The sequence below is a fragment of the Crassostrea angulata genome, unplaced genomic scaffold (genome assembly GCF_025612915.1).
Source record: "Crassostrea angulata isolate pt1a10 unplaced genomic scaffold, ASM2561291v2 HiC_scaffold_33, whole genome shotgun sequence".
Lineage (NCBI taxonomy): Eukaryota > Metazoa > Mollusca > Bivalvia > Ostreida > Ostreidae > Magallana > Magallana angulata.
This window is the reverse complement of record NW_026441588.1, coordinates 57,580-70,901: the sequence shown is the minus strand read 5'-3', so window position 1 is coordinate 70,901 and position 13,322 is coordinate 57,580. Positions and strand designations below refer to the sequence as shown.

General features: G+C 33.3%; 1 protein-coding gene across 1 annotated transcript in view; it reads left to right on the top strand.

Moving 5' to 3' along the window:
• The first annotated feature begins 233 nt into the window (after window positions 1–233).
• The window catches only part of LOC128168667 (uncharacterized), a 38,505-nt gene continuing 25,416 nt past the window's right edge, over window positions 234–13,322 (top strand). The window contains exons 1-2 of the mRNA XM_052834817.1: window positions 234–865; window positions 1,352–1,399. Coding sequence (XP_052690777.1) covers window positions 262–865; window positions 1,352–1,399 — 652 coding nt within the window. The 5' untranslated portion in view covers window positions 234–261. The remainder of the gene's footprint in view (window positions 866–1,351; window positions 1,400–13,322) is intronic.

Genomic DNA, 13,322 nt, shown 5'->3' with positions numbered 1-13,322 from the left:
TAAAAAAGCTATGGAGAGAAAGGTTAATGCAAAGAGAATGTGTTGGCAATACGCTAATTAACTATTGTTGTTTTCAAATTACATTTATCTTATTCGATCAGCCTGTGCGTGCACATGTTAGATCTTAGTCCGCGCTGAAACATTGGCTACCAGAAAACTAATGCATACTAACACATTTATTATCAAACTGATGTGTAAGAGTCTTATAAACCAGTTTTATTTTTGTAGAATTGAAGCTTTTGATGTTTGATTGGAGAGAAGATGGCTGATTCAAAATATCTATCAACCCAAGAAACCACAAATCTTGCTCGCATTGTCCGGGTTATCTTGGGTCCTTGCAGTGACATTTTACGGGATGTTCTGGAAAAAGAAATATCGGCCGAAAACCTTTCAAGCAAAGTTAAATTATTTATTGCCGGCTTACCTAAAAAAACGAAACGTCCAATTTCCAAGGAGCAGGAACTGCTTGTTTATGGCGAAGATTACAAAAAGTTTGATGTATCTTTGCTTTACTTTCTTTTACGCAATATGTGCTCAATTTCATCATGTACACATCAATGGGGAAAGGAACCTAATCCAGGTGATAGGAGTCTGTCAGCAAACATAGAACGAATTCGCTTTATACGAAACGAATATTACGGGCACTTTACGGACTTCTTACTTCCTAATGAAGTTTTTGAACAAAAATGGAAGAAGATTTCTCAAATTATAATAGAACTAGAGAGGGATCTGGGAAGTGGAACCCGCTATCAGGAGAGCATGGCAGAAATAAAAATTTGTCATATGGATCCGGAAAAGGAAAAGGAATCAATTAAAAAACTATTAACGGTTAAAACATTGCAACGTGATGTTTCAAATTTGAAAGGTAATTGACAAGATGTTAACTGTAGAAGTGGTTATTAACGCATAAGGAAACAAACACTTTGTACGTGGTAAAAATTTAATTATTATTAAATTATGTATTATGTATTACGTAAATTATGTATTAAATTTCCCAGCGCGTATATTTAGAAAACTCAAATCTATGTTGTGGTAAATTACGAATTTGTGTATTAAATAATCACCCTTTAAAAATTTTTTTTTTTAGAAATGCGTTCTTAACCACTAGCGTAAATAACACCGTTGATAGCATATGAAATAGAATAAAATAATATAATTCACATATAAACTTAAAGCAAAGTTTGGTGAAGCTGTGTTTTTAACGTTGCTTAGGTTCATTTACGATAGACAAAGCACTATTTACTGTTCAGTTCATAGTATTGTTAAATAGTAAAATATAATGAAATTATTATATTTTAGTCTAACTGCAAAAAATACGAAAAACAAAATAAACAGAACTCTTTTATTACAGTGAAAGTGAAAGAGATTGAAAAATCGATCGCTCCTTTATTGAATAAAGGTAAGAAAATTAAGATGAACAGAAAGTTAATTATTTTGTATGATTTTAATACAAAAAGGGAGGCTCCTTTTTTTGTATGATTTTAATACAAAAAAAGGGAGGCTCCTTTTTAGGAGCCAAGAGACTCAAAAGAAATTAATACCTTAGGCATGAGTTTTACTGAGCTTCTTAAGTTAACGATTTTAACGTAGCTGTAAGTTACGATGAATATCTGTTTCATCAAAATTCTTAACTTTAAAGTACGTTAAAATGGTCGTAACGACAGTCTATGGGCTACCATTTGTTAAGAAATTTCGTAGTTTGCTAAATAAATGAATAAACTAGGCCGCCTGTTTACTGTTTTCGGACATTTTGAGCCAAAACAAAGAGAACCATTTGAGTTGAGAACGAGGTTTTCGAGACAAGAGCCAAGTGCTTGACTTTTGACCGATAAGAGGCTCATTTGACGAATTACGTTTCCGGGTCATGTCAATCTGCTGTTGACTGACGAAGTCAAAGACTACATCAAGCCCAAAATTTGCAGGTCTCATTCAATTCCTGCATATTTACATGTACTTTTGATGACATAACTTACCAGAGGAAATTTTAAATGAAGCTTAACGTTATAAAACAACCCATGAACCAAACGCTTACAAAATATTTATATCATAATACATTGCACATACGATACTGATAAAGACTTAGACTTACTATGTATATATTATTCCTCTGGAATGATTCATTAGCATATAAAACTGTGCCAGATAAATATGTCAGTGCCAAGATGGCAATTGTGCTCCAGGCAATAGGAAACAAGAATTCCTTTTAAAGGAATGATCGGCAAAAATAATATAATGATAGCTAGAAGCAATCAACATGATCAGTTTAATGTAAAATAATTAAAAAAGTACTGTAGTTTTACAAAATATTGAATATTTTGAATCTGTACACCATAATTTCATCATTATAAAACATCAACAACTTTAATTTCGAAATAAATTTGGGGAAGGCTGTTCGTAAACTCCTTGTCTAGTTATGATTTTTAACGTAATTATTAAATGTTAATGTATCTTCATCTTCTTTAGAATACTGAGTCGGGCTCTTCAAAGAGCATTTACACGTAAAGAAAGAATGAGTTGTATTAAAATAATTTAATGCGACTGAAAAACTTAAATGCCATCATAACTTGCTATTGAGGTCGCATTATAACGTAACCTTGTTTAGCTTCTATTATGCAACTTTAATAGATCGAGGTCAGTTCATGGAGCAACTTCTAATGATTGAGGTCAGTTCATCGAGATCAACTGCATTACTGAATGCATCTTTCGATCCAAATTCTTACGCGTGAGACAAAATGTGCATTCTTGAATTAAAAGGTCGAACTGTATTTTATGTATGTTTGCATCTCTTAAAGTAAATGAATTTTAATAAAACTGAGTAAAATGTTACATAACTACTAAACCAAACTTCAAGTTTTTTATAAGAACTACTTATGCAAGCGGAATGTGTGCGCACGTGGTAGCATTTGCCGGATGCCTCATTTGGACACAATGATGCCGAAGCCGATCACAAAAATATTCCAATAGGAAATTTGAAATTGCCCTTCGGAATACAAGAACTTCCTATAAGAATTTCAATTCCGATAGGGTTTGGTGAATCCGATACGAAATTTTTATTTCCTATAAGTACCTTTCTAAACAAATTTCTTCAGGAAATACCATTCTCCTATAGGAAATATAATTCCTATAGGATTTTTAGAAAAACCCATAAAATTGTCAATATTTCCTATAGGAGTATCACTTTTTTATGGGAATTATTATTTTTCCATGAGATATTGATTTTTAAAGGTAAATATTTTACATTTTAGGCAAAACACACTAAAACAAAAGTGGCCGTATAATCTCTTGTCATTGGACTATCATTAGATAATATGGATTTTTCCGAAGCTGGTTATTAAGCGGGTGCAAAAATGTCACCTTGGCACCGGCATAAATATCCGACACAGTGTTAAATATAAATTTTTATGTGTTTACTACTCTGCACTAACACTTTAAAAATAAGGTGTACTCCATTCATAAGTCTAATAAGAGTATGCATTAATTTCAATTTCATTAATATCCCACTGCGGCGAACGTAGATGCCGTATGTTGTTACGGCGCTGTAGAAGACTCTAATTCGTTTACCATGGCGTTTTGCATTATTCAATGACGCAGCGGGATCGCCGTGAGGACGCAGCTCCAGTGTGACAGGGGTTTAAACAATGAGAAGTTTAATGGCGAGTTAAATTTTCAGGGTAGCAAGGATTGTTACATACATGTATTCATGATTCATGTAAGGAAATGCACGTATAAACGTGCATAAAAACACGTACCTTCTGTAATTAGGTAATTAAATCTTTCTATTTTTTTAAGACTATGTACAAGTTTGGTAAATAGCCAAAATTGATGGCATCTCTGAAAATTTATTAGGGCTGATATTATTTAATAATACGAGTAGACTTGAAAATTCAAAATAATAATCAGCTATCAAAGATCATCGTGAAAATTTATGTATAAGTGAGCGTCTAAATTTTACACCTGATATACAGACACCGCTATGTAACGTAAAATTAAATAACGTTATTCACAGAAATGAATATTACTTCTCTCGACGATGCAATATTATTCAAAATCCCTTTTTTAAGTCAGTTTTTCTCCTTTATCGGATCAAAAGTAATTCTCTCGGAGAAAGTTTACGTATGTATTTTGAAAAAAAAAACCGGGAGAAACTTCAATAAAAATAAGCGAAAAATTATGGTGTTACGGTTTTTATTTTCAGTTAATTTAACTAAATGTGACAAAGGGGCATATTCGGTCGGATTTTGGGGGTAACATGTACATGAAGTAAATTTGATGCAAGTTCCATGTTTGTTTTTTGTTGTTTTTTTTATACAGTGTATTTACGACTATATAAACTCAAACACGTTCATATTCATGTAAGTGTGGGGGTGCGAATCTTGTGTATTAGATAACCGTTTACCGCTAGGTAGTGCAGCCGTGGAAGATTTTATCGGCCGCAGGAAAAGGATAGATTACGTAAGGGTTTAACGCATACACACGCACAGCTCAGAACCTAGGAAGATTTGAAAAATTTGCAATTTAATTTCTAAAATCTATCAAATAGAAATTCTTTTTTTTAACTTAAAACCCACAATTGATCTCTATGTCTGATATTGCATTAGATTGAAAATGGCATTGCTTTTATTAGTTAACTGAACTATTTCTTAATTGACACCCTATCGTTTAATCCAATTGAAGAATAAACCTTTATGTGTAATCAAAACTGAAACAATTCTTCAGTTCGCAGCTAAATTAACTCATATATGAGAGACGCAAAAATTAACTCATATATGAGAGACGCAACTCTCGTGTATTAGATAACCGCTGACCGCTAGGTAGTCCAGCCGTGACCATTGTCACCCCTGCGAATGTGTTCGGAATGTTTTCTTTATCGTTGCTAAGTACGTAATAAATCCAGAGGTGCTCGAATGAAAGTTCACGAGACTTCACCGAGATTTGTTCAGTTCCTGTGAAATTTCGAGCGGAAGTATAAGTGTTCGTATAATATTCTCAAAATACGTAAGTACTGGTCGCTTTTCGTATCATATCCTACTTTGATTTATGTTAAAACGGGAAAAGCTTTCAAGATGTATGTCTTTTTTCACCATCTAGCAGTTATTTATATTAAACGATGATATTCAGACCAGAGTTATCGTTCGTGTTCAGCCACGTTCAGAGTGGTTGAAAATATTAACATTGGGTTGCTTAATAAAATTATAGCCATGTTTGATGCTTGTGGTGTGCAATACCATGTTTTAAAAAAAAATAACGGGTGTCTGTTTTGCATTAAAACTTAGTATATCGAGCCATTTTCATGGAACATTCTGCATTAAATATTACAGTCTGTTTCACTATTGATGTTATTACTAGGTCAGGCGCGGATCGAAAAATTAATCCTCAGGATGGGAACGGAAGACCTTAAATAGGGATCAAGGAAATGAATCTAAACATTATTAAAAAGTTTTTTTGGCAGATATATGTTTTTTATTCGCAGGTCAATAAATTATCCAATGAAGTTATGTAATGCCTAAAAGAGTAGCCGGTTCAAATAAAACAAAAATATTTTACCCGATACTTGGATTAACGGGGAATTTCAAAGCTTTATAGAAAAACATGAAATCAATGTTCTGCATCTTCCTCTTTTTTTTTTTTTTTTAGTTTTTGTACAGTTCATTGACAACGAACATGTTAAAATATGTCTGATTAAAATTGTTAAACCTCCGCTCCTTTTACCTTTCCACCAGATAATGTGAAATATACGGCAACGTTTATATTTTTGATTTGATTTGATTTTGATTTGTTTTGCTTGTCCAAAATTTTAAACAGATCTTCCAGCCTGTCCCACCCTCGTTGAAAAGATATTACATGTGTGTGACAACATCTATATCATACATTATCCTTTAGAATGGGTTCGTTTTTGGTTCTTTTGAAACTCTAATATGTTTGCGTTTCGTTGCTTTACAGACCAGATAAATGCACACCAAAAAAATTTGCTTTATGGCTATATAAATTCGCTAAAAATAAAAGGATGGAAAATGGAAATTGGAATTGATGTCCAGCAACATTTTGCTCCCGTTTTTTGAACCAATTGTACACTAGCAATGCTTAGAGATGGACTTGTGCAAATATTTTAAGAGGGTTTTTTTGAGTCAGGTTGCTTAATATGGTATGGTGCACCTCCATATTGTGACATATTTCCAATAAAAATAAACAATAAATTCAAGTATTCATATTTCATAAATATTTTTTTTCATGAAACTGTTACTTAAAACGTAGAATAATCGATTAAAGCTTTAATTAAAATTGATATTTTTGATCAAATAGACAGAGATTTGAAAATTCCAAAACGGTAAAATATTTTGATTATTGTGTTCTCTTATCCATATCAATATCGACATGTGTCCAATACCACCTTAAATGAATATATAATATTAGCAGAGGTTAAATATTTATGCGTGTACATGTACAATACATCAACCTAAACAAAATTAATACTAGCATTATGATAAGATAGTTGCAAAATTTAACATAACAATCAACAGATGGCAAACAGTTGCCATTCTCAATCAAAGTACTGAGAGTACTAAAAGACGGGGTCTTGAAAGTTTGAATTTGTAATTGTCCTGGATTTCCTCGAATATGCTTCCAAAATTTATGAGTTTGAATTAGTTGTTACAATCTATGTTAATTCGGCTTTTTTGCAATTGTCTGATACTTTGTCTAAATTTTACTCAACCCCGGCCTTTATAATTGTAGAAAAATTGACACAACGGTATATTATGTAAAATTAGACCCCAAGAAAAATTTTTTAAAATTACTACTAACCGGGAAAATCAAACAACTATATCAAAGTAGATAATTTTAATCATTAAATTTATTCAATTTTGTGATCCAAAGGAAAACCACAAGTCGGACGGTATCCGTAATAAAAGTTTTATGAAAACCCCGAAAACTCTAAAACTGCTGAATTAACAAACAAAGCCGGTGAACATGTGTATACCGATAACAAACACAGGCACCTGACATTAGAAATATTTTTTTACAATAAGATTCCAAGAACTTTGACAATAAAAAGATTTGTCACGGTCGCCATTTTGATTTTTAAGACACGATTTTCTTCATTTGCGATTCATGCAAAATTAATAGATAAAAATAAATCCGTTCGCCACTTACTACTTTTTTGTGTAAACTCGTGCATCACCCACACGAATTACGATAAAACCGTTCCTTTCATTAAAAATCATACTCCGAAAATCAGAGACATAAATTACAGAGATTGTCAACTCCGCCATTAGTAAATGTTACGGGACCAACCTTACTTTGAGAACTACAAGTGCAACAGCAATCTTGTATAAGTCAGTAAATTTGAACCTGATAGTGAACATGAACCTGTAAATATTTTAAGCATGTTTTATTTATGGAATATTTACAAAACCTCTTTATTTAGTTTTTAAATTACTTTTTAGCTCACCTGAGCTGAAAGCTCAAGTGAGCTATTCTGATCACATTTTGTCTGTCGTCCGTCTGTCCGTCTGTCCGTCCGTCTGTCCGTAAACTTTTCACATTTTCAACATCTTCTCAAGAACTACTAGGCCAATTTCAAACAAACTTGGCACAAATCATCCTTAGGCAAAGGGGATTCAAAGTTGTGAAAATTAAGGGCCACACCCGTTTTCAAGGGGAGATGATTAGAAATTAATGAAAAATTTCGAGAAATTTTCAAAAATCTTCTTCTCAAGAACCAGAAAGCCAGGAAAGCTGAAACTTGTGTGGAAGCATCCTCAGGTAGTGTAGATTCAAAGTTGTGAAATTCATGACCCCCGAGGGTAGGGTGGGGCCACAATGGGGGGTCGAAGTTTTACATAGGAATATATAGAGTAAATCTTTAAAAATCTTCTTCTCAGAAACTAAACAGCCAGGAAAGCTGAAACTTGTGTGGAAGCATCCTCAGGTAGTGTAGATTCAAAGTTGTGAAATTCATGACCCCCGGTGGTAGGGTGGGGCCACAATGGGGGGGGGGTCGAAGTTTAACATAGGAATATATAGAGTTAATCTTTAAAAATCTTCTTCTCAGAAACTAAACAGCCAGGAAAGCTGAAACTTGTGTGGAAGCATCCTCAGGTAGTGTAGATTCAAAGTTGTAAAATTCATGACCCCCGGGGTAGGGTGGGGCCACAATGGGGGGTCGAAGTTTTACATAGGAATATATAGAGTAAATCTTTAAAAATCTTCTGCTCAGAAACTAAACAGCCAGGAAAGCTGAAACTTGTGTGGAGGCATCCTCAGGTAGTGTAGATATAAAGTTGTGAAAATCATGATCCCTGGGGGTAGGGTGGGGCCACAATGGGGGGTCGAAGTTTTACATAGGAATATATAGAGTAAATCTTTAAAAATCTTCTTCTCAGAAACTAAACAGCCAGGAAAGCTGAAACTTGTGTGGAAGCATCCTCAGGTAGTGTAGATTCAAAGTTGTGAAAATCATGATCCCTGGGGGTAGGGTGAGGCCACATTGGGGGGGGGGGTGTTAACATTTTACATAGAAATAAATAGAGTAAATCTTTAAAAATCTTTTTCTCAGAAACTAATCAGCCAAGAACGGTGAAACTATTGTGGAAGCATCCTCAGGCAGTGTAGATTCAAAGTTGTGAAAATCATGATCCCTGGGGGTAGGGTGGGGCACAATGGGGGGTCGAAGTTTTACATAGGAATATAAAGAGTAAATCTTTAAAAATCTTCTTCTCAGAAACTAATCAGCCAGGAGAGCTGAAACTTGTGTGGAAGTATCCTCAGGTAGTGTAGATTCAAAGTTGTGAAAATCATGATCCCTGGTGGTAGGGTGAGGCCACATGGGAGGGGGGGGGGGGGGTTGTGTTAAAGTTTTACATAGGAGTATATAAAGTAAATCTTTAAAATCTTCTTCTCAGAAACTAATCAGCAAGATGATTCTTTATAATTGTTAAAACTTTGGCTCCAGGACAATTCTTCGGCCTCAGAAGAAGGTTCAGAGTTTGATGTAGCTAAATACCCCATATATAAACAATTGTAAAGGATCTTTTTGAGAACTGCAATACTCAACATGTGATATGACTATAAAATTGAAGCAGGCAGCTATTTTTTCATTGGAATCTTTTTGTATTACTGTATTGAGTTATTGCCCTTGATTTATTGATTCTTTTAATTAATGCATCCACTGTTAACCAATTATTGTGATGATTATTTTTATACAATAATAAATATTCAATGTATATAAGTTGTTCTGCATAAGAAGTTTTGGGTTAGGCCGGATTAGTGTGTTTATTTTTGACTTCCAATTTTTAGATACTATGAATTATTTCAGGCCGGCACATATATAGGGACAGTGTCTATTGCACATGGGAAAGCGACTGTTTGGGGTTAAACTTGAACAGGTATGGAAAGATTGAGTGTGTGAACATCCCTGCTCTATCTAATCTACGTGTTTTCTAACCTTCGATACAAAGTGTGTGGTCATTCCTGCCTTGTATTGCATTAAGACAAGTGTGCAGTCATACCTGCTTGTATTGGTGGTGGTTGCGGCGGAGCACTAATGTATGGTCATCCCTGCTGGTGTTCAGGCCTCTCTAGCGCATGTGTGCGGCACTCCCTGCTTGCGTTAGGTTGAGCTGTTGGCGCAAGTGTGCGGTCATCCCTGCTTGCGTAAACGTTGGTACCTGTTGAGTTGCGTAGGTGTGCGGTCATCCCTGCCTGCGTAATGTTGAGTCCCTATATATGTGCAGGAGCGGTGATTAAAGTCTGCTCTTGTAAATATTGGCAGCAATCAGGGCTATCCGAGTTCCAAGGGGGAAAAAGGGATTTTATTAATACAGGATCTACATGTATTATTGTACATTGTCCAGATTGTTTGTATTATGACTCCATTAAGCTGACTTTATCATACCTATTGTTCCTCAGGTGAGCGATGTGATGTGGCCCATGGGCCTCTTGTTTAAAACTTATTGACTTTTCACAAAGTAATGGTAATGCATTACTTTACTCATGTAATGATAATGTAATGCATTACTTCAAGAAAATTAAGTATTGGCAATGGTAATTTAATGCCCTAATTCATGAAGTAATGGTAATGTAATGCATAATTTTACAATGTAATTCACCCCAAGCCTGATTCCAACTAAGCCGGAAAACATGAACATTAACATTTTACTTGGTTCTTCAATCGATAAGATTGTATATATTATATGATGTATGTCTTCCAAAATGTATAATCTATTATAGATGTTGCTTACAATTCATTGTTTAAAATTCAAATTCAGTTTAATCCACTAAAAAGCTAACGAACAAGAAGGCAAATTCAGACTTGTTTTTATTTTCTTTGTACAAAATTCCTTTCGAGACGAATAGCAGTCATACCGCAAGTAGACTGGAAGCCTATGAAACACCTATTTAATTTGTAAAACATCTGTGCATAACCCGTCCCGATTTTAACTTCGGCTTGCGCATGAAGTTTGGTAGTATTAAGGTGAAAGATTGTCAAAATAAAATTCACAACTTTTCAAAAATAGCACATTGTGTTTGGGAATTTTAATTTCGATTCCACCATCAACCTCTTGTATTGGTTAATGAGCTCGTACACCAACTGAATCGTCAACGGCGCTGTGCATTCAATTACGTAACTCATTCCACATTTGAACCCGAGCAAGAATATTTTCATCAATAAAACTATTTGTTTATTTTCTAAATAGAATTTTGTTTATTCACAGAGGACTTAAAAAGATTTAATGCGTGTTTTTATGATACATATTTACTGAAATGCATGAACACTTTCTGCACCATTTTCTTACGCGTAGACTCAATTCATGTGTTCTACGCGTGCCATCCGGTTTGAGTCTCCGACTGACAGTAAACCAATAGACGGGGTCACGTGACCCCGTCTAAAAATCAGAGCAGTTGATGCTTCAATCAATATTTTTCTTAAAAGCATTAACATCAAAGACTTTCGTCAGAACCTACTAAATACTAGCAATGTTTTTTGATTTGCATAAATAAATTTAACTATACAGTTTTTTTCCTACAGATTAATATTATATCATGAATATTTCAACAAGCGGTCCTCTGCCACATCGCTAGTTATGTGAAACGCTTTTAAAATATTTTTAAACTTTAAAAAATTCTCATAAATTTTTAGAGCTCACAATACATATCACAATAATAAAAAAGAAAGATCAATGAAACCTTCTTTTAGAACATATATTTTAAGACCTAAGATGCATGATTTGTGTCTGTAATAAAAAAGTAGTGAGTTGGTTACTCTACCTACTTTTCAATGAAGATATGATGGTACTGAAAGATAAACCAACTAACCAAATTTAATAATAGGCCAATTGATATTATAGTTATGATTATAATTAATGATAAACTACAAAAAGGCACTGTGCCATATGTAGACACGATGATGCATGCATAGTAATATAATAAATAGGAAACTATCATTGTAGTTCTTGGTAAAATGGATTTTATAATTCGAAATGAAAATTACTCTGTTTTCTATGAGGATATGAGCACGTTTATTAAGGAACAAGATTCGTTGTCTTTACAATTTGAAATCATGACTTTTTATAGAATTGATATGATTATTAGCATTATGTTGCAGTGGTTTTTAAGAGGAGGATTTTTTACTTACATTATTTACACCAATATGTGAAAACCTACATATATGTTAGTTTATAAAATCTTTTGTAAATAAAGTTTCTTCAATGCATGTATTAAGAAAAGTTTATGACAACAACAATTGTTAAAATTTTCAGACTGTTGCATAAAGTTGCTGATTGATTCTGCTGCTATAGTGCCTCTGCGTTTCCTCACGGATCTTGATTTATTTTATCTTTACACCTTCAATTTAGCCATATTCTCCTCTTTCTTTTCAAAAACTGTGTTAAACTTACGGGTAATTAATTTTCTTTGAAAAAAAAAAATAATTGCATGAAAATTTGGCTGTACTTAAATCAATATAGTAAAAACAAATCTATCAGGGCAAGACAAACTTTCTTTTTTTTTTATGAGGTTTCATCTTCGATAAGTAGACTGCTGACAGTTGACACATATTTTTTAAAATAATTTCATAGTGTTAACAAGACTTGCATAAAAATAATGGCTGCCATGTATATTATTTATCGCAATTAAGTTTAAGATGACATTATGACAGAGTAGTAATGATGAACAATTTTTCAGTTCGGTTTCGCAATATCACTGATTATATGTCTCCTTGAAGAAATTACTTAACCTTATGTATATTTAATCAATTGTTACCTTTTCTTTGCACCTTGTCTGTTTTCTTATTTTTTTCTGGATGTTGACTGAATTCGCCTGAATTTAAATATGTGATAGTTTGATATCCATCTGAAATGTGCTATTACACTTGAATAAGGTTTTTGTTAATAATGTTGCGATTACACTTAAATAAGGTTTTTGTTAATAATGTTACAAACACTAGTGCTTAAAAACTATCAATTTGTATGAAGTTATATTGATATTGAGATTGTTCCACCTTTCAGGTTAAATGATTTTTGTACTTAATTTTTATAATTAATTTTTCTTTTTTTGCTCGAGACAACTTTTTTATCATTATATATTTAAAAACAAATGGTCTAATGTAATTGACAATTAAAAGTTAATGGTACCAAATGACCCCTTGCCTTATAAACCATATAACTTTCAAAGTCATAGTGTATGAAATGTTTGTTTTCGTACTCCTCTGAAACAATATTAGATAGAGTCTTGAAACTTAAACCAATTTCTTAATTTTATGTAGGGGCCTCTTCAGTATATTCATACCGAAAGGATCAGGACATCCTTTTTAGCAGTTATTGCCCCTGAAACTTCATAAATTTAAATAAAAACACAAACAAATGAGCAATTTATTAAAGAGACATTTGAGCATTTTGGGATGGAAGCGTTTATCTTAGCTGATCAAAATGACATAAAGGTCAAAGATCAAGTTCAATCAACAATCCTTAAAAGTTCCAATTTTATGTCTCTATTCCTTGAGATGGTATAGACAAACTTATCATGAATGTAGTAGAATTTTTAAAGCCTGTCAAAATTCCTGCATCTCCCATTTTGAAATAAAATATCAGTGACTTTAAGGATCTTTCAATTTTCTTATATACAATGGATCCGATGCCTCCTCTAAGCAGTTGTTGCCCCGGAATGTTTCTTAACTTTTGAACCATACACCATTACAACATCGATCGGACCTCTGCAATAGTAGGAAACGATGATCTTGGTCGATGACGAATCGAAATGACATACAACTTCATACATGTCATAGATCAATATCAATTTGAAAGAAAAATCAAACGATATCTTTTGAC